This window comes from Pagrus pagrus (genome assembly GCF_965226575.1).
Source record: "Pagrus pagrus genome assembly, chromosome: 21".
Classification (NCBI taxonomy): domain Eukaryota; kingdom Metazoa; phylum Chordata; class Actinopteri; order Spariformes; family Sparidae; genus Pagrus; species Pagrus pagrus.
In genome coordinates, this window is record NC_140208.1 from 8,195,002 (window position 1) to 8,220,641 (window position 25,640).

Genomic DNA, 25,640 nt, shown 5'->3' on the forward strand with positions numbered 1-25,640 from the left:
AATGTAGGGGAGGAAAAGTAAAGTACAGATACCTGCCAGACACAAACTACCATAACAGAGACAGAAAGGCCCATTTGTGGGAGCTGATCGTCTGAACGCTGAACGCTGCTGGTGGATGTTGTGCTTTCATCACCCCGAACGTTGTAAGCTTGTTGTTAGCTGTGCAGTCAGCTCTCTGCTATCATTGCGTAAGCTAGTGTCAATCAAAACCATGTGCAGCGCTTCAACCCGGCGTTCCCCAAGCGCACTGCCAGCTCTTCTTCTTCTGCTGCCAGGAAGAAGCATTAGTTCCTACGTGAAGCTGCTCACAACAAGCTCTGTGGATTATCTCGAGTAAGTGGTCATGATGTGTGGAGAAGAGACACATTTCTGTTGAGTTGTTCGAATGTGTTTTTTTATCTAGTTCAATTATATTCGAGAGAAGGCAGACATCTCCCGACCCGCTATCTACAAAAGTCACACGGAAACAGTCCAGATGGATAAAAAAGCACAACAGGTGCAAGGGAAAAGTGTGTATTTTTTGATTTTGGGGTGAACTAACCTCATGCTGGAGCAGAACCCGGTCAATGAGCAGCGCTCTGATGTGCTGCTTTTTCCCATGAAGCTGCAGAAGGAGAGATGACACGCTTGAAAAATTACCCTGCGACTGACTCGCCCAAACCGACAACAATCGGCGGCCTTGTTGCACTTTTTTTTTTAACCCACCCTGTTTTCCATGGACTTCTTGACGAGAGTGAAGCTCTTCCAGCGCGACTCAAACTCCTTCTTGTGAGTTCCTCGGAAAAACATGAGGTCGCTGATGATCTGCAGTCACACAGACAGACAAAAAGGGCGCTGTGAGACCTTCGCCAGGGCGGCCTACCGACTATTAACACTCTGCACATGAATAAAAGAAGGAACCACGAGGGGCCGGACACCTTAATGATGACGAAGAGTGACTTGGTGTCGTCCTCCGAGTGCTCCAAGATGTGATCTGGATTTGGAGAGAGGAGACCGTGTGGATTAATTGTGCAACGCAATCACACTCCGAAACAAAAGTGGGGGAGTTTAAGGCGGCGGCGGAGCGGAGTTAAAGTCTTCACTCACGTAGCAGCAGTCTCATGGTTTGGCAGATGGACTCTCTGTAGTCCTCTCGTGAATCATCTGGAGGGGAGGAGACACACAGACGTCCGATACGGACACAGAATGCAGGATGAGCGGCCTTATCACCCGACCAAACTGTCGACAGAGCGTGCGGCTGCCTGTTTGTGTTTTTCTTACCGTAGTTGACGCCTATATGCAGCTTGATCTCCCCGAGATTCACCATGGAGGGCACGCTGAGAGGGGAAACGAAGCGTGAGGAGCGGAAATGTGACGAGCCTGCGCCAGTGTTTTATTGTATATCTCTTTTTACGGTACATGTGTGTGTGGAGCTGCAGGACTCACAGGTCAGAGACGTGCGGTCCATCCAGAGGGGGCAGCATGCTTCCAGCTCCCAGAAGGCAGTGCTGCACAATAGCAAGACTCTGCAACAGCTCCTCCCTGCGAATCACAGCACACGTTACAGTCTATAACCATGTTTCGAAAGTCAGCACTTCCCCACATATCAAAACCAGATGTCGAACTCAAGGGCTCATTTATCTCCGCGGACTAATCTAATTCATCGGTAATGAGAGGCTTAGGGTTTCTTTGTTATGTTTGCGCGGCTGCCCGATTACGTCGTAAAAAAAACCAAGAAAAACCACCGCACACCTGCTCATTGGCTGTTCTCCAGAGACGTGGCCCTTGATTCGCTGCAGCTCAGGGTGCAGGAGGCGGGACAGCAGCTGGAAAACAAAGTTCCCCTCCTCCTGACTAGGCACGTGCCAACACACACCCAAGGCTGCCACATCTCCTGCTCTGCCCCAGTCCTGGAAAGAGCGAACGACGAGAGAGAGACAGAGAAAGTTTTAGAAAGTTTTTCCACTGGAACGACTGGCGAGCAACCAGTCGGCCTGAAACTGAAACCCACCGTCCTGTGTTATCTGCTGGTATTTAAGGGTAAGGACACACAACTTGTCATGCAACAAACTGATCTACTATCAGATCACAGACGAACAGATGAATACGACCAGAAGAATACCTCAAAATAAAATGAATTGTATGAAAATCACATCGGAACAAAAGACAGAATCGGTGATCTTGAACCGCAGATGAAAAGAGGTGTATTTACTGCCTTTCCCCTGCGCTCGTGTACAAAAACAAAATGAAATGTTGTCAAGGTTTCCAGAGAAGCTTTTTTTTTTTCTCTCGGGCGAACGACAGAATGAGCCGAAGGTCGAGCGAGCTCAGATGAAACAGACACAAGAGAAATCATCTCTGAACTTTGCTTTTCAGTGGAGTCAAAGCGAGATGAGACGACTGTTAACACTCATTGAGTCAATAATGAAAAGTTAATGCACCCGCTCTCAGCTGAATGAACTCCAGTAGCCTCGCTTGGCGTGGCACGGACATAAGCTCGTGGCGGCTAATGTTAGCAGCTGAGATTAGCTTTGCGGACTTTCCTCTACTTCTTTTACACTACGTTGCAGAATTCATCAATATCCTGTTGACCGATCAGAGCGCACGTGGGATTAGGAGTAGGCAAATCGTACTTTTACACCCCCTCGTGACCCTTTTGGGAAAACCGAGACCCAGTTTTGGAAAACACTGTGATCATCTTTACAGTTTACGACCACAGTCTGTGCAGAGCTCAGCAGATTCTTTGCAATTATCCCCGTTTTCTCTCTTCCCCCTGCTCCGTTCAGTAAAACTATCCGTCAGGCAAAGACAGAAACTTTGGGAGACAGCAGCAGTGAGAGAGAGCAGCGTTAGCGGCGTACGGTCCAGAGGTGTAGCCGTTTAATTTCACTTTGATAAATGCTTTCACATCCTCTTAATGGAAACGGAAATTGCATCGCAATTACTGAACCTGTAACACCCCATTTAATTAAACGGCGAGAAACGGCGGTTTTAAAGGTTGCACTCGTGGCATTTTGTGTTCCCGAGAACACCTCATTGTTTCCGACTAGATACTGTAATAGCCGCGGTAAGAGCCAATTTACACTCGAGGGCGGTTAGCAAATTAGCTATCGTTGAAACTATATCGTTTGAGTGGAGGGGACCGGATTTTAAACTTTAGTATTAGTTTATAAGATTAAATATCAAACTGTGTTTTGTCTGTAAAAGATGCAGAAGTGTAGAAGTGTGTGTGTGTGTGTGTGTGTGTGTGTGTGTGTGTGTGTGTGTGTGTGTGTGTGTTTACCCGTATAGGGAGGTCAGTTTCGAAGCCTCCCGAGGTGCTGCGGTACTCGGTGGGGTAGATGAGGGACAGCGACCGGAGTGTGTGCTCCAGCAGGCTGCACGCCAGCGTGTACGCCTGTTTACAGCGCAGACGCACACACACACACAGGATCCGCTCCAGGTCCCCTTGGTATTTTAACAGCTGTTCACCATCCACGCGGGTTACCTAAAAAAAACAACACACACAGGAGTACATGCACACACACACACACAGGCAATTCAGTGGAGAGTTGTGTCTTAAATATTGAGGTTCTCCTGTAAATCACAGCATCTGGCTCGCTCCCACTCGCATTAAGCTCCCAGGAGTAATAAAACAAAACAGAAAGGGTATCAATATGTTCTGGTTAACGACAAAGCTCTTTGATATTTACGGCCGCGCAGGGTGCACGCTGCAAGAAATGTCATTCGGTCATCATTTTTTTTTTTTCCCTCGTACAATGTCACGATGGTGTTCTTTAACACCTTTAATTTAAACAAGAAGATATTTCTCTGTCGTGCGCTTTTAAAGCGTTTTATTTGACTGTGAACACAAGACGAGACCTTTATTAAAAGCGGAACAGACAATTCGCTGAAAGAAAAAATAACACCTGCCTCAAATATTCTTCAAACAAACTGATCCCGAGTGAAATTTGCCGACTTCTCTGTCATTTTGAGATTTTTCAGACACAAACTAGCCGAGATAAATACGTCGGATTAACATTTTTTTGAGTGTTGAAGCCTCCGGGGGACGTGAAAGATCCTCGCCTCACCTCTGAGAGCAGCTGGAGATTCCACAGCAGCTCCTTATCCAGCTCGTCCTCACCCAGCAGCTCCTCGTCTGCACACACACACACACACACATAAAGAAGCTGAATAATGTACTGTATGGCTCCCCTGACAGACTGAGCTCATTCTGCTGAATTTTGGGGTCATTTCAGTTCTCAGTCATGCTGTGGACGGCAGCGCCGGTCTGTCAGTCTGTAACCACTTTGCTCCAGACTGATATATCTCCACATCTACTGGATGAATTGAAATGAAATTTTGTACAGGCGTTCGTGGTCCCCAGAGGATGGAGCCTGACAACTTTGGTGGTCCCCTGACTTTTTATCTATCTGGTGGTTAAAACTGAAACATTTCAACAGTGAATAAATGGATCGCAATGTTATTTGGTACATGTCCCCCTTTACTTTTAGTGATTCATGACTTAACTTAGAGCTGCCATCAAGACTACTATCTTAATTAAGTGTGTTAGCATGCTCAACTTCTGCTAAAATTCTACCTGCTAAAAAATAAAGTTCTCGTTGTTAGCATGTCTGTACTCTCAGTATCTATCTTTGACAATTTCACAAATTTGACTGATTCTATCAAAATAAAATGTAAAATAATGTCGCAAGTAGGACATGTTAGCATGCTACCATGCTAAAATAACATAGTAAACATGGTAAGCATTATACCTGCTAAAAAAATCATGACATCAACATGCTAGCAGTGTAATTGTTAGCCTGTCAGCATTCAAAAGGCAAGTAGGCCTGTTCTAGTTGTTAGCATGGCTGTACTCTCAGTATCTATCTTTGATAATTTCACAAATTTAAATTTTTTAACTGCTAATGAAGGACTTATAGCATGCTAATATGCTAAAATAACATAGTAAACAATATAAACATAATACCTACTAGCATTGTTATTGTGAGTAGGCCTATGTTAGCATGCAAAAGTTAGCATTAAGCTGTCCACAAGTATTCTCATGGAGTTGCTAGCATGGCTGTATACGTTATTGTTGTTAATCTGTTTTTTACAGTTCCACAAATTTTACTGATTTTATTAAAATGTAATGTATTTATTTAATGTAAAATGTAAAAAAAATGTGTTGAATAGGACATTTATGCATGATAACACGCCAAAATAACATACATTTTAAACATTATACCTTCTTAAAATCATGACATCCACATGCTAGCATTGTAGCTGTGAGTATGTTAGCATGCCAAAGTTAGCATTAAACTCACAGCTGTCCCTAAATAGTCTCACATATGTGCTAGCATGCCTAGCTCTTCAAATCAAAAACTGAGGCTTTTTTTTTTATCAAAATAAAATTGAATTTAATATTTTGAATACGGCTTCATAACTGTTAACTCAAACGTAATGAAAACATTTGCTCCATTAAGCCGCCACTTTATTAACTGACTGTCAAAAGGCGGCATTTGCTCGGCAGAAAAATATTTAATCAACAAATAATTTAGATTTTAAACACTCTAATGACTTCACACTGTGTCTAATAAGATCTCTTAATTGCTCTGAGATAGCTGTGATCCGATAATGTGCTAAAAACCTGAAGATATATCTTTTGCAGGTTTCATTTAGCAGCGAACAGACTCGTGGATAATAGCTCATTAGATTTCTAGACTCGAGGCTTCAAGCAAACACATGCCACTTGTTTCTATTCTACGCACACACACACGTGCTAGACTACTCCAAACACACACACACACACACACACACACACACAGTGTGGTACTGACTGTCAGTAATGTGGAAAATGACGCTGCAGCAGTGAGGGACGAACAGACGGAGAGACTCGGTGGGATTACACTGCAAACAGACACACACACACACACATTTAGTTACCCGAGCAGAAACATGAGCATGCATAAGAAGACACCGAGAAGAAGTGATTTAAAGTAAGTAAACACGGTAAAATGAACACTAAAAGAAGGGAAAGTGTGAGGAGTGGAAGTGGTGAATGGGAAAAACACGGATCGGTATGAAACGTGACGCTCTAAACGTCTTTGACACTCATACCTTTGCTGCTGCTCTGCACATGTCAGCCACCATCCTGCCGGACACGCACGTCTCAAAGATGTTGGAGGTGGCGAAGTGATACACCTTCTGCAGCGCCACCTGACACAGGGGCAAAGTATGGAAAGGTCAGACGGTAACATTTCATGTGATCAAGTTTGAATTGGACTTATAGATACGGTATGATTGATAATAAAAGCCTGTTGTGCAGCTGTGTGCAAACATACTGTGTCTTGGGAAACTCAACAGATGTTACCAAACATCAGGGGTTACATGAGGGTAATACTGTGTTCCTATTATGAATGGATTTGTTCCTTTAAAGCCCCTGAAAACTAAGTATCTCTATAATATTTATGACTAAAGAAGCAACTATGAAAGTTACATTTTGAACAAAGTTTCATTCATTCAGAGATTTAACACTTAAAATCAGCTGCACCACGAATAATCACATTTTCATTAAACTGTTGCTAAATTCTTAATGGTGCAAATCAAATCATCTGTTTTCAGCTGAGCCCAGTCGACCTCAAACCAGAAACACACAAACAAAGAAACTCCTCCACTAATGGGGGTTTGCCATCGGCATTTTTGGCCACGCTGAGTCAAACCGTGCCACGGCTCTTTGCATTTCCGTTACCAGTTTAAACGCAGCGAGCTGTGCCAAGCCAGAGATGGAAAATCTCCAGATCGGGGCCAAAGTGCGCCAAGCAGGTTGCTGTGATTCCTCACAGACTGCAGCCTCACCGCTCTCTCCTGCTGAAACAAGCTTGTGTTGTTGAACTCGACTCACGTTTGTAGCTTCAGACTGAATCTCTGTGGTTTTAAGTTCTCTCTTGTGTCTCTGCTTGTACTTTCAGACATCTGCTGCGTTTTGCTGTTTCAGCTGTGGGCTACAGGAGTCACGTCAAGCTACTGCTGACGAAAAACCGACATCTCTTGATGTCTTCGCTTCATAATAAAAGCTTTTAAATAACAAAACACCGGGGCCTTTTGTTGTGAAGAATCTGTATGAAGTGAAATGTGTTTATCATTGACTTCAATAAAACTGCAGGGAGAAAGAAGACAAACTGCACCTCTGCAAACAGCTCACCTACAACAGGTAAACAACTTCTTCGACCTGCCACGCCGTGTAATGGAAAAACGCTCTCAGACACGCCTTCCGAGTGCTTTGCCCTGTAATGGAGATGCAAATACCTGCCACGCTGCCGGCGCCGAGTCAAATCAAGTCAAGCAAAGCCGAGCCAGCGCGAATGGAAAAGGGCCGTGACAAGCTGATTGAGAGAGGGCCTTTAAGGTTAGCGGTCTGTATTAGTGTTTGGATAGGTCCTGGGATTAGCGAATTAATGACCTTAAAAGAGAGCGACGTTACCTTTAAGTCAAGGAAGTACCAGTGTGTGTGTGTGTGTGTTAACCTTGTATATTTCTATGGAGCACTGAGTCAGGATGGTGCTAACAGTGGAGGACAGGCCCAGCTCCACCAGGCTCTCCAGATGAGTCTGGGTATCCGTCTCCATCTCATCGCGCGTCTGTTCCAGGGTGCTGCTGTCGATCAGAGCGAAACACCTGCACGAGCACAGACACGCACACACACTTATGCGCTTGTCAGAAATGAAAATGTCAACAGCGCTCCGGTGGAAAAAAAGGCTGTTTTTTTTTACGTGTCCAGCGGAGCCAGCGATGCAGACTGGTGCATCTCAAACAGGAACACTCATACTCAAGACGTTGTCAACGAGGCTTCACAAAGTGACAGTCTGACTTGTTAATTTGTCTCTACCTGTCCAGAAACTGGAGAACGAAGTCTTCAAACTCAGCCGAAGCAAAGCACAGATCTTTCTCCATCTGAGAGGGAGAAACAGAAGTGATTGTCTAGTGTAATTAAATAACACGATGTGCTTTAGATTGTGATTATGTACTGCATGTGAGATGGTTTTATTCCAAATTATTTAAGGAACAGTTCGACGATTTGGGAAACATGCTTGTTTGATCGATACCACTCTCATGTCGGTACGCTAAATAAGAGGCAAGAGCCAGGAGATGGTTAGCTTAGCTTAGCATGAAGATAGGAAGCAAACCTAGCACTGTTAACCTCACCATAACGGAAAGATTTAGGAAGTGACTGCTCGCATCCTGCGCATAAACAACATTAAATCTTCTTGTCATTTTTACACTATTTTGTACAAATAAAACAAAGAATATACAACATGTTTTAGTGAGCTTTAGAGCTGAGGATTGGCAGATTTAGCTATTTACTAAGGGAAGTGCCAGGCTAGCTTTTTACCCCTGTTCCCTGTCTTTATTCTAGGCTAAGCTATCTGGCTGCATATTTACCTTGTACACTAAATAAGAAGCGGGAACGAGAGGACTGTAGCTATTAGCTAGCACTAACTCCAAAAGTCGCTAGTAGCTTTTTTAGAAGTGAAACCACTGTCACACCAACAAAGTCTAAGCTAAGCTAGGCGGCTACACTTCACTTTTTGTACGAATGGAAAAAAAAAGCTATAGCATGTTAATTAGTTAGCTTTAGAGGAGCTAATTGGCACATTTCTGTCAACTGTGTTTCCAGTCTTTGTGCTAAGCTAAGCTAACCACACAGACATGAGAGTGGTTTCCAAGATAAATGAGAAGGTCTATAAATGATTGATGCAAAGTACATCGTGAGTTTTGCTTTACGCCGTAGACATAATGTACATTTAATCTCTTTGGAGACTCAGTTAACGTTGTGGGTACCTCTGTGAGATCATCGTGCTGAGAGGGAGCAGACGAACAATCCACTAAAGGCACCAGAGTAGTGAAGGTGGCGATGAACTGGAACGTTATCTGGACAGACAGACACAGCGGGAAACAGATCAATTTAACATCATCGGACGTGATCGAGGTCTTAAGTAAAATAACCTACCAGATGTCGGGAGAATAACTTTTTCAAAGGTATTAATTTATTCTGCTGTGATGGATTAATGTAGTCTGGAGACAATGAGCGAACCACGAAAGGAAATCAATCCATTTTACAATCCAAGCAGAAACTGAGGACTGAGCCTCGGTAATTACGAGTTCTTCAAACTGAGATATTCATTCCACTTTCGGGAATTATTAATAGGATAGACCAGAGAACGCTGGAAAGGAATTTAATCAGCAAGAGCTGTATTGTCTACTTGTCTCACAATTCTTCTTCATTACTAATCAACACACTCATTACTCACCATGCACTTGCTGAAGTCGTTGGGGTCCACCCCTGGCAGAGAGCCTATGAGCAGTGGGAGCACGTGCGCGCGGCCCTCTGGGTAATGGTTGTTAGGGGAAACCAGGCTGCGAGCCATGCCGATCATGCAGCTGAGAGAGGCGGTGAGGGTGTGCGGCTCCGTCAGGGTCTCCATCGCAGCGTAGGTCCTACAAGTACAAAATGAGATGATGGGAGGGTTGAAGAGGGAAAACTGCACGAGGGGAAAGGTTCAGATTCATCTCGCTGATCTGAGAACAACATTTGTACCTCTTTTTTTTCATTTAAACTTTTGGATAACACCACTCGCAAACCATCTCTTATTTCCATTGTCAGCAAACGTTCATAAATCTGCGTAGAAATCATAGAAAAAAAGATGTTCCTCAAAACTACAGAACTTGCCTTAGAAACTACACGTTTTTAAGTTTTCTTCAATATCAACATAGTCTAGCGATATCTGTTAATCCATGCATACATTGCAAACAGGCAATGCTAGCAGCTAATTCGGCACACATTTACAGATGATAATTTGCAAAAGGATATGAGGGATATGAGCAGTTGCAGCGGCCAGCTAAAGCAGGCCAACATCCAAAACCCTTTGTGCCTGATTGCTGCAATTTGCGCCCAAACTTGTACTCATACATTTTTAGATTCAGATTCATTTCCACTTTTGGACGATATCATTTTCTCTTGTGTCAAGTGCGAGTTAATGTCCAAGAATCCACATAAGAAAAAGAAGCTCCTCGTAACTGCAGGACTTGCTTTAGAAATGCACATTTTTAAGTTTTCTTCAGCATCAGATATGCTGTGGTGTCAGACGTCTGTACAGCCATGGGTATTTTGTAAACGGGAAATGCTAATTGCTAATTCGGCATACATTCACAGATGATAATTTGCACTAATAAAAAACAAAAATAAAGGCTAAAAACACTTACAGCTGTTTACATTCCCCAAAGTCCTCAAATTTTCTGTTATCCTCCAGATCAAAGTAAGACAATAATTGATTGAGTTACTAAAATCCATCAACATGTTGCCCTATCAGTAAATGTTTTGATGTGGCTCATTGCATACATCTCCCACAAACACTTACTTCTCGAGTACAGGTGGTATGGCGAGCTCTGGTGTGAGGAGAGCCAGGTTCTGAAGAGCGTAGGCTGCATCGGTGCATCCGTGTTTACTGCACATCGCCAGGAGAGGGCGGATGAACACAAAACAGGACACAGCACAGCGTCAACAACAACACACACACACACGCACGCACACAGGCAGATTATCACAGATGACCTGTGTTTGTCCAGATTAGGCTTGTTGTTGCCAGTGACTGTGCACGCTAGTTAGACACAGCAGGGTTTGTTAGATAACTGGCTGGCTCTGATTCAAGTGGCATGTTTGCATGGCAGCAGCCCAGTTAACCCTGATATGGAAACATGTAGGTCAAAACTGCAAAAAAGCTGGGTTGCTTTTGGCTGAAGAGTGACGGTATTTTAGTCATTTAGATGCTGATGAAGTCTAAAAAGTCTCCAGAACGCTCACTTTTAAGCAAACTTTAGCCCTGCAGATCACCAGATCGCAGATCAGCTGTGATATTTAGCAGAAAAAGGACATCATAGTCGAGCTAAAAGTAAGAACTGGGAGGTGTGATGCTAAATATGCCGATGTCCTGGCTCAAAAAGACGGAGGTCTGCAGGAGGCTGTGGTCATTAGACGTGGGTTAAAAAGACCACTGATTGGCTGTGACTGTGCAACAGCACGCTCACACCTCCTCCTCCCACAACGACACCTTTATTTCTGCCCGAGTAGAAATAGTTTCTACCGGCCTTCCCACACACTGCCTTTGTTTTTAAATGTCATCTTACAAACTATTTTTACAGACCGGCTTCTCTTGAGAAGCTAATATATATTTATTGCCCTCTTTTGTTTGATTTCTATCACTGTACTTTTTCTCTAACAGTTTTCCTGCTTTGCTGCGTGAACATTTGTTGCTTAGTTTCAAGGCCTTGAATACTATTTTTATAATTTCTCTAACAGCTTTGCTTTAAAGGCGCTCTATTAATACAACACTCACTGAATGATGTCGTGATCTAACTCTTAAACTGTTTCTTAACTCTTATCTGGTGCTGCAGGATCGCATGCAGAAAGACAGGACGTAAGCATTATTTTCATGGCCGACAACCACCGCCGTGAAGTACCTGAACATGGCCAGCAGGGCGGCCCCGATGAGGCTGCGCGTGAACTCCTGCAGGTCCTCGTCGGTGAGCCTCTGACTCTCAGGAACCAGCGTGATCCAGCTGCGGGCGGCGTGGCGTTCCCGGTGCACGCGGCGCACAACGCTCGCCGGGAGACGCTGAAGCAGCCGCATTAGTCGTGACTGCGGGCGCACACACAAACACACACGCTCAACATTAGCGTTATCACCCAGGGACACATTCACACAGTCTGCAGTAAACAGATCTGTGATATCGCTCTTTTCTCCGGCACTTGTGCATTTCATTATTGCCTGGTTGGTGCGAAGAGGAAGCAGCCAAGTCCTGAATGACAGGTTATAAATCACAGGAGTGTGACAGGAAGCAGCGGAGAATGCGGTCACAGCTCGCACAGGGTGCGTGTGCACGTGTGTGTGTGAGCGTTGGACTTACCTGCCAGCGCCCGTGATTGGAGGGATGGTAGAAGGAGGCGATGCTGTTGAAGAGGCAGGTCAGCTCTCTCTGTGCAGGGTTTCCTGGTCCACCCTGCAGGAATGCAAATCAGCAATGTAATTAAGCGGGAAAAAGCAATAAAAGTATGTGGTTTTTAATGTATTTTCGTGAGAAAATGCCCGTCGGGGGTGTACCAGAAGCGCTGTGATCCACAACACCAGATGTCCGATGTCATAGGAGTTGGTGAGATACCGCGGTGCCACCATCTGACTGACCCCGACTGGAAGGTTGAGACTGCGCAGGATCCTGGTGAAGATCTGCACACATAAGGGTAGAGGTGGGACACTTTTTGGTAAATGCTTCAGTCGACCTATGAAAAACTGCTCGCTCACACATCATTTTAGGCCTCTGCAACATTTTCCCATTGGAATTAATCGGGAATTCAACAATTCAAAGCCTAGATTATATCGATTGATTGATTGTGAACAGGATTAAGGTGCAGATAAATGCTTTTCTTCATCTAAATCACAGCACCTGAACTCACCCCCACCTGCACCTCACTCCCATGAACCAGAAGTCCCCAATAAACACATTAACAGACACACTTTAATATGCACATAATCCCGCTGATGACTCACTGTGGGAATATAAGGGGTCCAGTCCACGTAGCCGATGTTGTCGTTGGCGAGGCGAGCGAACAGGTTCACGAGGTGCTGCGAGAGGATATCAGACAGGCAATCAGCGCGAGCGTTAAAAAAAACATTCCCAGAAGTGAAGGCCGTCATTCCTAGAAATAAATATAGCCACTCGGAGAGGAGATGTTCAAGAGGAGAGGAAGAGCGCGCACACACAGCCAAGGACCCGCTTCGAGGCCAGGACGCTGAGCGGAGGCACAAATGGAAAATCTTATCTGCACTCGGAGCGGAGAGCGCCAGCGCTTTAACAACATTTCAACATTTCAATCATCGCCGTCAGGAAATGTCGGAAAGTGTGTCAATCCAAATTACTCAGTCCATTTTTAGGAAACTGGACAGCTGTGTGATTCATTGCTCAATCATTAAAGGGGGAAAAAAAAACATAATCCACCACTTGGTGCTGGAGATTTCTCAGGAAACTTGAGAAGTGGAATTTTCATTAATTTCAAGTTTATGTGATTTTGCTTTGGCATGGAGATTTTAAACTTTGAGGACAGCGGAGAGTTTGTTAAACTAAGTGTTGAATCATTCGCAAATGTTCAAAGAATACCTGAAATATTGTCCAAGTGTGTGTGTGTGTGTGTGTGTGTGCGCCTCACCCCTTCCCAGCTCGGTTGATTTTGCACCGACGTCCAAAGATTCATCAGCTCATCAAACCACAACCTGGAAACACACACACACACACAAAAACAACATTACATTCACACACCTGAAGCTGATTTTGCCCTCATCTATCTCCAAGTCCCAAAATATGACCTCCGCTCCCTCCCCTGTCGATTCTGGAGGGGAGTGAGAAAAAACTGAAACGGAAAAATGAAGTATTGAAGATGATGTATTGTGGAAACTGTTCGGAAACTGCTGATGAATCCAAGAATAAATCCAGACAAATAGCTTGCGAAAGAGCGAAAACGCTGAAGAATGCAGCGCGCGCTGTGAAGAGGCTTGATGGCTGGAATGCAACCATGACGGGTGAGGAGAGAGGTTTTCCAAGGAAGCAAAATAAAAGCAAAACAAAGAGGAGGAGGGGGGGGAGCACCGCTAACGCAAGAAGATTATTTATCGAAATACTCCCAGGTGTAGACGCTAACAGGTTTGCATGACATGCACTCTTAAAGGGACAGTTCACCCCAAAATGTTTCCTCTCACCTGTAGTGCTGTTTATCCAGCTGCTGAGTTTAAATCATGACCGGTTTACTCGAGATAATCCACAGACCTTGTAACGAGCAGTTTCATCTGTCCTCTTTCAAACAAACGACGCATACCGAGCCACATGAAAACTGTCCACAGATGTTCAATACCATTATTCTGTTGGGTAAAATATTTCAGAAACAATTTGAATTCAGTTTTTTTAAATATGTTGTGAAGCCAATTTCTTTAGGAAAAGATAATCAGTATAAATCTTTACAAAGTAGCACAACACAATGAAACACTTGAGGAAATATGCTATTGTGAAGAGCAGGACTGTACAACAACTGAAATATGTGTCACAATGAATTTTTCCTTTTTTATTATTTATATTATGAACTGGGATTGTTAAAGTAATTGATCACTGAAGGGATCTAAGTACAATTTTGAATTCATGGTAAATTTATTTTCATTTATTTTCCTGTGTGGATGTATTGTATGTCCAGAAGAGGATGAGGGCCACTGTAAAAAAAATAAAAAAAATTCTGACTTTTTATGATTCTGACATTAATCTCAGAATTGTTTTTCAAAATTCTCACTCTAAACTCAGAATTCGGTCTTTTTTCACTGAATTTTGACTCCAAACATTGAATTACAGCTTTTTTTTCTCAGAAATCTGACATGTTTTTTCTCAATTTTGACAAAAATTCTGAGAAAAAAAGTCAGAATGTAAAAAATAAAAGTCAGAATCCTAATCCTCTTTCATATATATGTCATCACATCGCCATAAGCTTATTTGTTCTTGCCTGTATCAAGTCACTGTAAATAAAAAATACAAAAAAAAAAAGTACAAATAAAATGAAGTACGGCTACCAGCTGTATCACTGCGGAGAAGGAACGCTGCGTGGTTGAGAGGCTAGCTGAACAAGCTAAATACACGTTACAGCTCAGCTGAGGAGGATGCCATTCATGTTTACATCCCACGCTGTGACGCGCCTCCATGAATAGACGCCTCTTTCTCTTGTTCGGTAGTAAGAAAGCAGTTCCTACATGAAACTGCTCGCAACAAGGTCTGCATCTTATCTCGGTGATCTCAGGAAAATAACATTGCTGTTGAGTTTTTCACCACAAGCCAAATGTCATCCAGTTTCATTATATTCGAGAGAAGACAGACATCTTCAAAACTCGGCAACTCGCACCAAAAACAATCTAGAAGGACAAACAGAACTACAGGTAAGAAGAAACATATGTGTTTTTGATTTTGGGGTGAACCGTCCGTCCACGAGATCCAAACCAACATATTCTGACTTCTTCTGCTGGCAGAGACTCTTTCATAAACAGACAAAGCGTGCTTTTGCAAAAACTTTATGGACCCTTTGTGCTAACTCTGGCCGACACGCGCCGCACTTTGGCGCACGCTCCCGTTTCTAAACGGAGCCATTCGAGCTGGCCGACTCACTGGAAGCCCTGGCCGTGTTCCTCCGGGGGCATGATGGTGGGCAGGAACAGCTCCATGTTGCTGATGGCCTTCTGCATGACCACGTCGAACACGCACAGCAGGGGGCGCCACTCATCCAGCATCTCCTGCGTGGACGACGCGGGGAAATACCTGGGAAATTCACACACGCACACGTGCAGAGGGAGGATAGACATGAGTGCAAATAGATGCAGACAAGCAACAGACAGACTGGAGGTACAAATACACACATTGATCTACTGTACACAGCTCAACTGAGGATCAAAGCAATGCATTATCCGGAGAATAAATTACATGATCACAGAGGATGAGACTTACAGTCTGCAGCTTTTGATCAAAGCCTTCAGAATGTGGTCCACTGAGCTGCAAACAAGCACAGAGAGGAGGTGTGTGTTTGTGGAGGGAATCGGCTTTCTACTGTCTTGTGAGGTCCACGTGTCTTCACCAAGGTTAGAAAAACCTTCAACAATCAGGCTAAAAATCATTGTGACCATCAACACATCTGTTCAGTAAAATCCATAGGTAACAGTTTTAGAGCAATGAGAGGAGGATGAATATTTCCAAAGCGAGACACTGTCTGGCATCTCTGCTTCATAATTGATCATTCTCACCCATAAATTCTTTAGGAAAGAGGTTAACTTTTGGCATCGGGGTTGGGAATAGAGTTATAATAGAGCTACACCTTCTTGCTAGAGTTAAATGTGGAAAAACAAAGCCGCAGATATGAAGCTGCAGCCATTAGCTGGCTGACTTAGCAGGAAAAAGGTGGCCTGGTTCTGTCCAAAGGTGACAAAATGAGCCATCAAGCACCTCTAAAGCTCAAATTATACATTGTTTGTATGTTTTATCTGCTGGATATGATGTCAAGGCTCTGTGCGTTCAGAAGCGAAGCGTCTGTTCTTCAGCAGCCGCACTAATAATATAGTTTAGAGTCGATTTACCTGCTTTCTGTCAGTGTTACGAGCATATTTGCGGCTCGTTTAGATCGAGCAAAGGATGCTCCGCGGCGCTGCTCGAATATGACAACCCGTTGTTGCTCCTAAGCTTCTCTGTCACCGCTTCAAAACGGCATTATCGCCGATCTCGCAGAGCAGCTGTTGACTACTGTTCAACATGAGCCAAAACCAAACTGAATAATAATTGTCGAGTTGTCCGACAACAGAAAACAGATGTTTTGAAAGAAATACAACCCGCAAATCAGAGACATGCCGATTCGCTCGGGACTAATATTGTCCCATGACCTCTGCGCTTGGCGAGATATGTCTTCGTAATATGTGGTGGAAGCTTTGCTTTATTTATTGCACAGGAATGAGATCACAGATGTCCTCCAGTGTTATTTGAAATTACTAGTGGCAATACTAGTCCCTTGCGAACAGGGCTTAAGAAATATTTTGGCATTTAACCCCCCATAAAACATCAATTTGCCAATTTTAAGAGGTGCCGGTAGGTGAATTTTATTACTTTTGGACAGAGCCAGGCAAGCTGCTTCCGCCTGTTTTGAATCTTAATGCTAAGCTAAGATAGCTGCTAGCTTCAATTTTGAAATATAGACATGAATTTTATTATATTACAGACACAGCACATTATATATTCATAACAACTTATTCATATTCATACCATGCCCATGTCAGTATATAGTTACATTTCAGTATTCCTTTATGTGCAATGGTAAAAACTCAACTGATGAGTGTGCTTCTTCTTTTTATGTTTATATTCTTCTTACTGTTTTATTTCCCTCTTGTTCATATCTTGCTTTTATGCTTATTTGTTATTTTTTGTTTTGTTTTTTATTTTTATTGATGCTTATATCCACTTTGCTACCCCCCTGCGCTGCTATAACGATGCAAATGTCCCCACTGTGGGACTAATAAAGGATTATGTTACCTTTATATTTACACTGTGCAACTATCCTGTGCCATTCCTGCTTGTATCCTGTGCAATTTTACTTAAATATTTTATAGGATAAAGCTACACACTATGTGTCAATTGCAATTACGGGTGGATTTCTCCATCAACGTCATATTTGTATATTTGTGTATTAAGTAAAAGTTGTATAGTCTATAAAGAGTTTATTTTTATTTTGAATATTTGACTTTTTTAACCTCTTCTTTTGAGTCTTGAGCCGCTGTAACAAGTGAATTTCCCCAATCTTATCTTATCTTATCATAAACGATGTGATATAAAACCAGGTCAATTAAAAGTAAGTACATCTATACAGTCAGCCAATACAATGCTCAAACCGCCCATCAGGTTGATGTAAAGGTAAAACTTCCTACTTGGGGAACCAGATGAGTCCGAGGTGCTCGGTTTTGGAGTAGACGACCCTGTCGTACAGGTCGTAGAGTGGTCGCCATGGCAACTGCAGGTCATCTCTCGACAGCAGTTCCTTCTTCCTGTTTGGAAAAAGGAGAGTGACGTTATTATCCCGTTTTATGATGATACGAGGATTTACGGTTCTTTAACACTCAAACCTGCGAGGTAGGGAAAAAAAAAAGACGTTGTCATGACCGAACGATTGCACTATAATAATGTTATTGTGAGGTGAGAAACCACAGGGTGTCTGAAAGAGTCTGTAATTGTGGGAAAGTGAGTCACCGCCTCGCAGGCTGAACCGAACACGGCAATGACAACTTCCAGACATGTCTGCAAACACAACACCGCCATTCTCCGTATTCAATAAAGCATAAATGGACTGACGGCTGCAGACGTTAGTAATTTGCAGGTGTAGACTCAGCTGGGGTGAAATGCTCTCTATACAGGGGCTCTGTGGAGAGAAATGAAGAGGGTTTGAGATCTGAAGGCAGACGCGACCGGCTCTCTGCAAGCTGTGAAGTTACCTTTCACTGTGATTCTTGATTTTTCAAACGCCCTGTTAAGCTTTTAAAGCGCACGGTAACCGTTGTGCAACTGATGAGTACTTTAAAAGCTTTAAAGGCGCAGCAGGTTTATTTAATCCGCCTGAGAAACTTTCACATTGCTTTTCTTTGTACTCCATTACTTCGCTCTTTGTAGGAATCACAAATTATAGCAATAAAAGTTGAGGGTTAAGAAAATGCGCAATTTCCACAGGCTCGGCTTCCTCTCGTCTCTTCCTCTCTCATTCATCTGGCAGCTATGGAGCAGACTCTCATCGGGGACACTTGAGAAATGAAGGAAAAGAAGAGACAATCGGGGAAATGATGGTGAAATGCCAGCGGAGAGGAGAAAAAAAAAAAGCAAAGGGGAGCCCACTGAGACCCGATGTGAGATGTTGAGTATCAAATTCATCTCTCAGCTGTAAATCCTGGCACTTAATATACGGTTAACCCAGATCTTTCTCTTTTCATCTAATGGAAAACACTCAGACAAACGACATCTACATTAGAGTGTTGTTTTGTGATGGATGTGAAAATCATGGAAACAAGTGGAGACAAATGGGAAGTGATGAATGTGGCAGTCCTGGAGAATATCCTGCAGTGGGTGGAGGAGTGACAGATCTGATCTGAGAGACAAAAGCAGGGAGTTACGATATAGGTCAGGGCTTAAAAGGGAATATATGCACTGTAAGGCCAACATTTTTACTTACTGAGAGTGCGTCTGCCTGTTTGCATACGTGTGGGCGTGCAGCTCAGCACAAGGACTCAAGAACTGTCAAATTTTGAGGTGCTACTCAGGTATTTCCTTTTTTTTGCTACTTTAAACTTAACACTATACTACAGTTGTTTGACAGCCACGGTGACTAGTTTCATTTCAGACTGAGATTTCTTAAAAATACATTTTTCTTTTTTGTCTTGCGACCCCTTAAAAAAGGACATCTGGATGGAGCCTCGTGCAGTGTTGTGCAACTTCGCCCATCCGTCCACAGTCTCCACACATAATAATTTCCACTGCCCATTTCCCAAACTAAATGAATAACAACCGCTCAATTACGAAATGCTGTGAGCTTGACTCGGGGTGGAGGGATTTTGTTGCTGTTGGCTCGTTGTATTACCTTTTGTTAATGACTTCTCTTGATTATCTTTCACTGGCAGACATTTCCCCAAGACTGGTTGGATGGTTCCTACTCGATGTGTCGTTTCAAAACTCATTGCAGATGTGGCCGACGTTCGTCCTTTTTTTTTTTATTCAGACCACAATCTGAGCACAATGTGAGATTGTTTTCTTTGGGAATCTCATCCTCCTTCAAATATTGATATGAACTGGCTTTCTTCAGAATGAAATCTCCACTTTAGCAGCTCCTACATACAGTACGCCAAGCTTTCCAATTATGCTCTTATCTATTTTCTGAAGGTTTTTTTTTACTGAGGGGTTGTTTATATCTCATTCACAGCCGGATTTTCTGATGTTTTTTATGGCGGTTGAAAAGATTTTCTGATTTATGGAGTGATAAAGAGAGATATCCAAAATTCCCTCTGTAACAAGCATTTTGAACCTGGTTTTATTGCATTTTAAAGCAAAAAAAGAGCACTTATACTGACTTGTAATGAGCTTCTAATTACTTTTATATCTACCAATACCTCATTACTTTACTCTAAGTACCCAGTGACCTCTGTTTTAATGCCTTATTTCTTATATCACATTAAAAGGCATTAAAATGATCCCGTCATGGTTTTGAAGTTCTCTCCTCATGCGTCATGTTTTGCTTGTCATTTCCTCCCTATGTCTGTTTTCCCCCCTTTTTGCTCCTCACCTGTGTTCATCAGCTAATCACACTTTGTGTATTTAAGTCCTTGTCTTCCTCTCTCTCTCTTTGTCAGTTTGTCTGTTCTGTTTTGCTCTTGTGATCCAATGTCTCCCCGTCCCATCTTCCCAGGGAAGCTTGTCTTCGGCTTTTGGTTCTGACGCCTCGCGTTACATCTGGTTTGTACTTTGTTTCCCTTTTGTGTTTGGACATTTTAATTTGTATTCTGTTTTTTCTGGACTTTGGTTAACAGCTTTATTTAATGAAGCTCGCCTTTTGTTTCGTTACGTGCCTGCCAGTGTGTCGTATGTTTGGGTCCCCTTTTCGTAAACCTGACAGATCCTTGTGAAAAAACATCGCATTATGATCAAGCAAGTATTATGATCTTTGACCTTACAAATCTTTCAAAGTGCTTTATAACTCGTAGCACAGTTGCTTTGGAGGAGGTATAGACCTTTTTCACAGCAGCCATATTGACATGAAGCAGAAGCTAAACACGGGTTTAATTAATGACAATGAAGTTTCTTTTCCGTTTAGTGTAGCAGAGACTTTCTAGTGAGCCAACAAGCACAATAGCAGCACCCTGACTCTGTTTGACCTAATTAGTATCATTGGTAGCACCTGTGTTTACCCTAAACTGTTTTATTTCAAAATGGCTGCAGTGAAAAAGGTCTATTCATGGCCTGGGAATGGACGGGAAACCATCCGGGTCAGCAGGCAAGGACGGCGCAGAACTGGGCTCAGCAGCGTATTTTTTCACATTCTCTTGATAACTTCAGTTCATATATTGAATGTTCAAACTAAAATTCTGATATATTAGACCTTGTATGAACATCTATTACTGTGTTTGTTTGTATTTAGATTCAGATCTCGATGCCGAGGCAACATTTTTCTGTAATGAATAACCTTCATGGAGGTTTCTGCTCTCTGAGAGCTTTTGTCTCAAGTCTGCAGGTAGTTTAAAGCTCCAAAATGGCAGCAACCCAAATGTCAGAGAGGTAAGTGAAGAATCCACTTTAGCACGTCATATGTGACATCAGTATCCCACTTGTAGCACAGTGATACTAACCAATCTCTCTGATCTCATTATGCTAAAGGACACTAAAAGTTAAGACGAGCTGATGCTGGGAAGTCTTGGCTTCTGGGGTCAAGAGCTCCCATTGATTTAGCTTCCTACACTTTCTGTCATGATATATTAGCCATAAAGTTATTTTATTGTGAATAGTAGAACTCATCCATCCATCTATGTAGCAGCAGGCCGCCCTGACATGTTTCTCCCCAGCTCCTCCTGAGGGGATCCCGAGGTATTCCCAGGGCCAGATGGGAAATGTAATCCCTCATGTTCAGGGTGTGCTGCAGTGAGGCATCTGGATCAGACGCTTGAACCCCCAAGACTTGCTGCTTTTATTAAAGATCTCCTCCACACATGTGTTACTAGGGCGTACGTATACATTTTCAAATGTGTGTCTGCCATGAGTTTTGCAGATAAAAACAGTAGTATTACCACAATTTACATTCTTTCTCCCTCATAAACAAATCCAGAAAATGCAGCTTTAAGTGCAAAAATGCAAGTAGTTACTAAGGAACAAGTAAGGAACGAATGAGGAACTACTTGATAGTTAATGAATCGTTAATGAGTAATCTGTGATTCAAGGACTATATAGTACATAGTGATGAGTTACTGGAGAAGAAACTGGGAGTTACTACATTAATGAATCATTAGTTAATGATTAGTTCATAAGTATCTTGGAATCAACATACTGTCCATTTTCTTCATGAGTTGTTCCTGATTAACTATGACTCAGCTGAGGAGTGGCTGGGAGCTGCCCCTTGCAGCTTCTCTCATTCAAACACTTCCCAGGTGACATCAGTTAAGTCTGTGAGGGTTCAGGGCTTAAGGGCCTTATGGGGGAACATTGGGATTGGGCCTTAATCTCTGTGCACTGAGGGGCTTCAAGTTCAGGTGGGGCTTTAATACGAAGGAGCTGTGGTCTCCAAGCTCCCTGTGGATGTCTTAGCGCCTTTCCCTGAGTGTGGGGAGAAGCTACATATATGTTGTGTTTGTTTATACATGTGTGTTGTGTCACACCCACCTGAGAAGCTGAATAAGCAGCCTGGCGTAGTTCTGCATCATGTGAGGCTCCAGGTCCGGCAGCGTGACCAACTCATACAGCAGCTTGATGAAGAGGATGTGGTCCTCCTTACTGAACCTCCGGCCGTACAGCTTCAGAAAACTAAGAGTGGAGGTAAGGAGGGGGGAGTAGGGTTGGTGCAGGTGACAAGTGACCATCAATGAGAAGCTGATCTCCTCTCTCTTCCTGCAGCTGACCCATTTACCGTATATACGCAGCGTCAGTGGCCCACTTTCTCGACATGAACTCACCTCAGTGAATGTGAGTCGATGCCAAGTGGGCATGTGTTAAAGCTTTATTTAAAGTTGAGGTGGAGAACATGGTGAACTCATGCTCTCTGGAGGCCGACAGAGGAGCTGTGTGGTTTCCTCTTTAAATACTGCTGATATTTGGCACTTGGTACAAATCTGTTTCAGTGCAAAAGACTCTTGAAGACCTCATTGTGGATATTTGAGCATTAAATGTAAGATTTATTATTGAAAGTGGACCACAATGGGACCTCGTTTCAGAAAATATATGTCTGGTGGTGAATGATGAGAGACAGAAACATTTTTAGTCCTGTTCATCATCAGTCAATGAAGATCTTTCTCTTCTGATTAAAATGTCTTCCCCAAAACTACATAGTGCACCTTTAAAAGATCATTTTTCAGCTTGAGAAAGCAGATTGCAATAAACCTATGAAATACTGTGAAAGTACATAATAAGAAAGACTACACACCCAATGGTCGCGCAGGTGACCCATAACTGAAACCTTGTAGAGCCGGTCCTGTAAATCAGCTAGCTTACATAACTGACTGACTCTCCTGTCACATAACTGAGGCTGTCACTATGGCCACATTTTAACCCGCAGAGACGGCCATGTTGGTGTTGGTGATGTACATTACACAGTGTACAGCACAGCGGGTTTGCACAAAACTAGATGTATTTAACTATCTCTATGATAAACTGTGACTTTCTTGACTTGGAAAATGATCTATTTAATTGTCAAACGTCATATGTTTAAGTCATGGCACAATTCAAACAGGATCAAAAATGTATTTCCCTCTCGCCGTTGAAGCCTGTACATTTTTTCCCCCCAAACTAAGGTCCAATGGGGCACATTGGAAGGGGCGTGACTTCGTCTCTTGATAGCTGTACTGACAAACTGCACAATGCAGGTCAATATTATAGTTTAATGACAAGTTTTATTGTACCTAATGCTGTGGTTCTTAACCTTTTTGAAATTGGTTTTCACCACCACCCCAACTCAAAACATCCTGAAAGTGCCAAAATGAAATCAAAAGCGGGTCCAATTATAACTCATGTGCACGAACACACTCTCTATTAAATAAAAATAAATTTTTAAAGGTGCACTTCGCAACATTTATAGTCATATAAACAGACAGAGACAGAGCTCTTCATAGCATAATATTTTTCTAAACTACGATCTGTTGACTCCTGGACATTAACTTGCCACCACCTAGGGGGTCCCGCCTCCCACCAATGACCTAATGAAGCTTCTTAATTTGGCTTTTGTTGTTATCATCCCAGAGAAGTACTCATGCAAGTGAAATGATAACACCACTACCCTCCATTTTTACTCACAGTATCCTGAAAGCGCCAAAAATAACAAAAGAGGGTTTGTTTTTTTGTGTCAGTGTCCAATCAGAGATATGTAGCTACACACACTTTGACTTTCACGTACAAACTCAATAAAATCTAGGTCATTTTAAGGCTAGTTACACCACTGCTACAGGCGACGTAGTGTAAAATATGATATTTTATGTTTTTCTAAACTACGATCTGGCAACCACTGGAAATTAACTTGCCATCACCCAGAATGAGAGCCAATCACCTAATGTTTGATGATGCCAGAGAAGTATTGATGCAACTTTATAACACCACATGAGGCCTTGGGTTGTGAGTGCAGTCAACCCAACCTTAGATCTTAAATAATCTGCTATACAAACAAAAAAATATGAATCATAGACGACTAACTGTGGGTTCATCTTTGTTTCAACACTCACTGGAAGAGTTTCCTGCACCAGAAAGCGACCCCGGGCCACAGCTCTCTGACGAGCACAGCTCTGGACAGGTTGGCTTTGATCTCCATCAGCAGCTCCGTGGCCTCCCAGTCCAACCGGTCGGAGTAAGGCAGCAGCCCGTTATACACAATCTCCTTCTGGGGGATAAACCCTGCCATCTCCTCATCCACAGTCATATCCCACCGGTCACTTTTCCTTCTGTGTGCGCGTAAAAAGAAAAGGTAAAGAAAGCGTTTTCCTCTTTATCTAATGAGTGTTGCGCCTTCTGCTGCAGAAGTAATCCGCTGTGTCCAGCGAGCGGGCGGAAGGCAGGCAGGCGATCACAGGGAGGAAAAGTGTGTCACGCTAATTGAGCTGTGCAAAGCCCTGAGCAAGCCGAGGGGCCGTTTACCTCTTCCGCCCTGACCTGCAGTGTCAGGCGCTGCGTCACCTCGTCACTTCACACCTGCGCGCACGGGTGGAGGTGACCAGGTGCGCGCGCCATGACGCACGACAGGAGGTCGGACTAAAAAGGCCCGCGGGTCGCCAGAGGAAGGTGCATTAACCGTGTGGCCAGCCTTTGATTCCAGCAGCACTGAGCCTAACAAGGGGGAAGGCTTTGATATATGAAGGCTTTCATATGTGGTGGAGGAAGAAAAAAGAGTGAGGGTGACTCTCTGGACTACAAATCCCAGAGGCGTCTATATCCGTCCGTGCAGCCAACTAATCTGCAGAATAATAGGATGATCTGATAACTGGGTTAATGCCCCCCTCCTGTTCTACTGACCCACAGTGGTTGTTACAGGGATAAACAAAGGGGTGTGAGTCTATCTATCTATCTATCTATTGCCAATCAAATGCATGAAAATGAAATATAGTACAAAAGAAAGAAAAAATGAGAAAAATGTATTTAATCACCAGTAATTTAAAAGATAAATGCTGGTTCAAGGGCACCAACAGACTTGATTTGAAGCGACCAATCATGATCCATTGGAGGTGGAAGTCTGTGAATTCAGGGTGGTTTCTGTCAGTCAAAGCGACCACTGACCGACTGAGTGAACCGCCAATTGAAAAAAGAAAGCGACTGAGGGAACAGAACGGCTACAGCTGCACTTGTTCTGTCAGATGAAAATAAGACTGGACATTTAGCAGGTGCTTTTTCAAGAGTGATAAATAGAAGTGCAGCGGAGTGAAGATCTCCAACTTTACAAGAAACCAGTAAAAGAGACACAAAACTGTACCGTTCCAACAGAGTATGAGACAGTAGCACATAGTAAAGGAGAAAACCTCTACCCTTCAGAAAGGCTCCAGTCCTCTGACTGTTTGAACCTGGGATAATGGCATATTAAACTAGAATGACACTTCTGCCATGGCCCCAATTAATTCAGTCAGCCTAATCCGATATCAAACTCGATAGCCCTCCACCACCCATAACTGCTTAACATGATTGAAGCTGATCTCATTGGGTATAAGATTTAAAACGTTTGCTGAGTGATGCCTACTTTCCCCACAGATTTGGATCAAAATTCATCATATCCGATTGGATTTACTTGGAAAACTATGAAAGATACATTCAAACTGTCAATACCTCTCTGAATCTCCATCACCTGAGCTGCACATTGGAGG

The 25,640-nt window shown here is 43.2% G+C and overlaps 1 protein-coding gene across 2 annotated transcripts in view; it reads right to left on the bottom strand.

Moving 5' to 3' along the window:
- psme4b (proteasome activator subunit 4b) overlaps window positions 1-24,211 on the bottom strand; it is a gene marked incomplete at its 5' end in the record, with an annotated part of 40,244 nt that extends 16,033 nt beyond the window's left edge. Inside the window, 26 exons of one of the 2 annotated variants that reach the window (XM_084342963.1) lie at window positions 542-604; window positions 706-804; window positions 918-973; window positions 1,087-1,143; window positions 1,261-1,316; window positions 1,426-1,521; window positions 1,732-1,889; window positions 3,263-3,466; window positions 4,050-4,117; window positions 5,799-5,868; window positions 6,079-6,177; window positions 7,485-7,635; window positions 7,847-7,911; window positions 8,800-8,889; window positions 9,270-9,456; window positions 10,377-10,463; window positions 11,476-11,654; window positions 11,923-12,015; window positions 12,117-12,239; window positions 12,561-12,635; window positions 13,217-13,280; window positions 15,202-15,351; window positions 15,538-15,582; window positions 17,496-17,612; window positions 21,973-22,113; window positions 24,018-24,211. In XM_084342963.1, coding sequence (XP_084199089.1) covers window positions 542-604; window positions 706-804; window positions 918-973; window positions 1,087-1,143; window positions 1,261-1,316; window positions 1,426-1,521; window positions 1,732-1,889; window positions 3,263-3,466; window positions 4,050-4,117; window positions 5,799-5,868; window positions 6,079-6,177; window positions 7,485-7,635; window positions 7,847-7,911; window positions 8,800-8,889; window positions 9,270-9,456; window positions 10,377-10,463; window positions 11,476-11,654; window positions 11,923-12,015; window positions 12,117-12,239; window positions 12,561-12,635; window positions 13,217-13,280; window positions 15,202-15,351; window positions 15,538-15,582; window positions 17,496-17,612; window positions 21,973-22,113; window positions 24,018-24,211 — 2,787 coding nt within the window. Of the gene's footprint in view, window positions 1-541; window positions 605-705; window positions 805-917; window positions 974-1,086; window positions 1,144-1,260; window positions 1,317-1,425; window positions 1,522-1,731; window positions 1,890-3,262; window positions 3,467-4,049; window positions 4,118-5,798; window positions 5,869-6,078; window positions 6,178-7,484; window positions 7,636-7,846; window positions 7,912-8,799; window positions 8,890-9,269; window positions 9,457-10,376; window positions 10,464-11,475; window positions 11,655-11,922; window positions 12,016-12,116; window positions 12,240-12,560; window positions 12,636-13,216; window positions 13,281-13,763; window positions 13,850-15,201; window positions 15,352-15,537; window positions 15,583-17,495; window positions 17,613-21,972; window positions 22,114-24,017 lie in introns of those variants that run through there. The other variant, XM_084342964.1, reaches the window with a different exon arrangement.
- Between the last annotated feature and the right edge of the window lie 1,429 nt (window positions 24,212-25,640).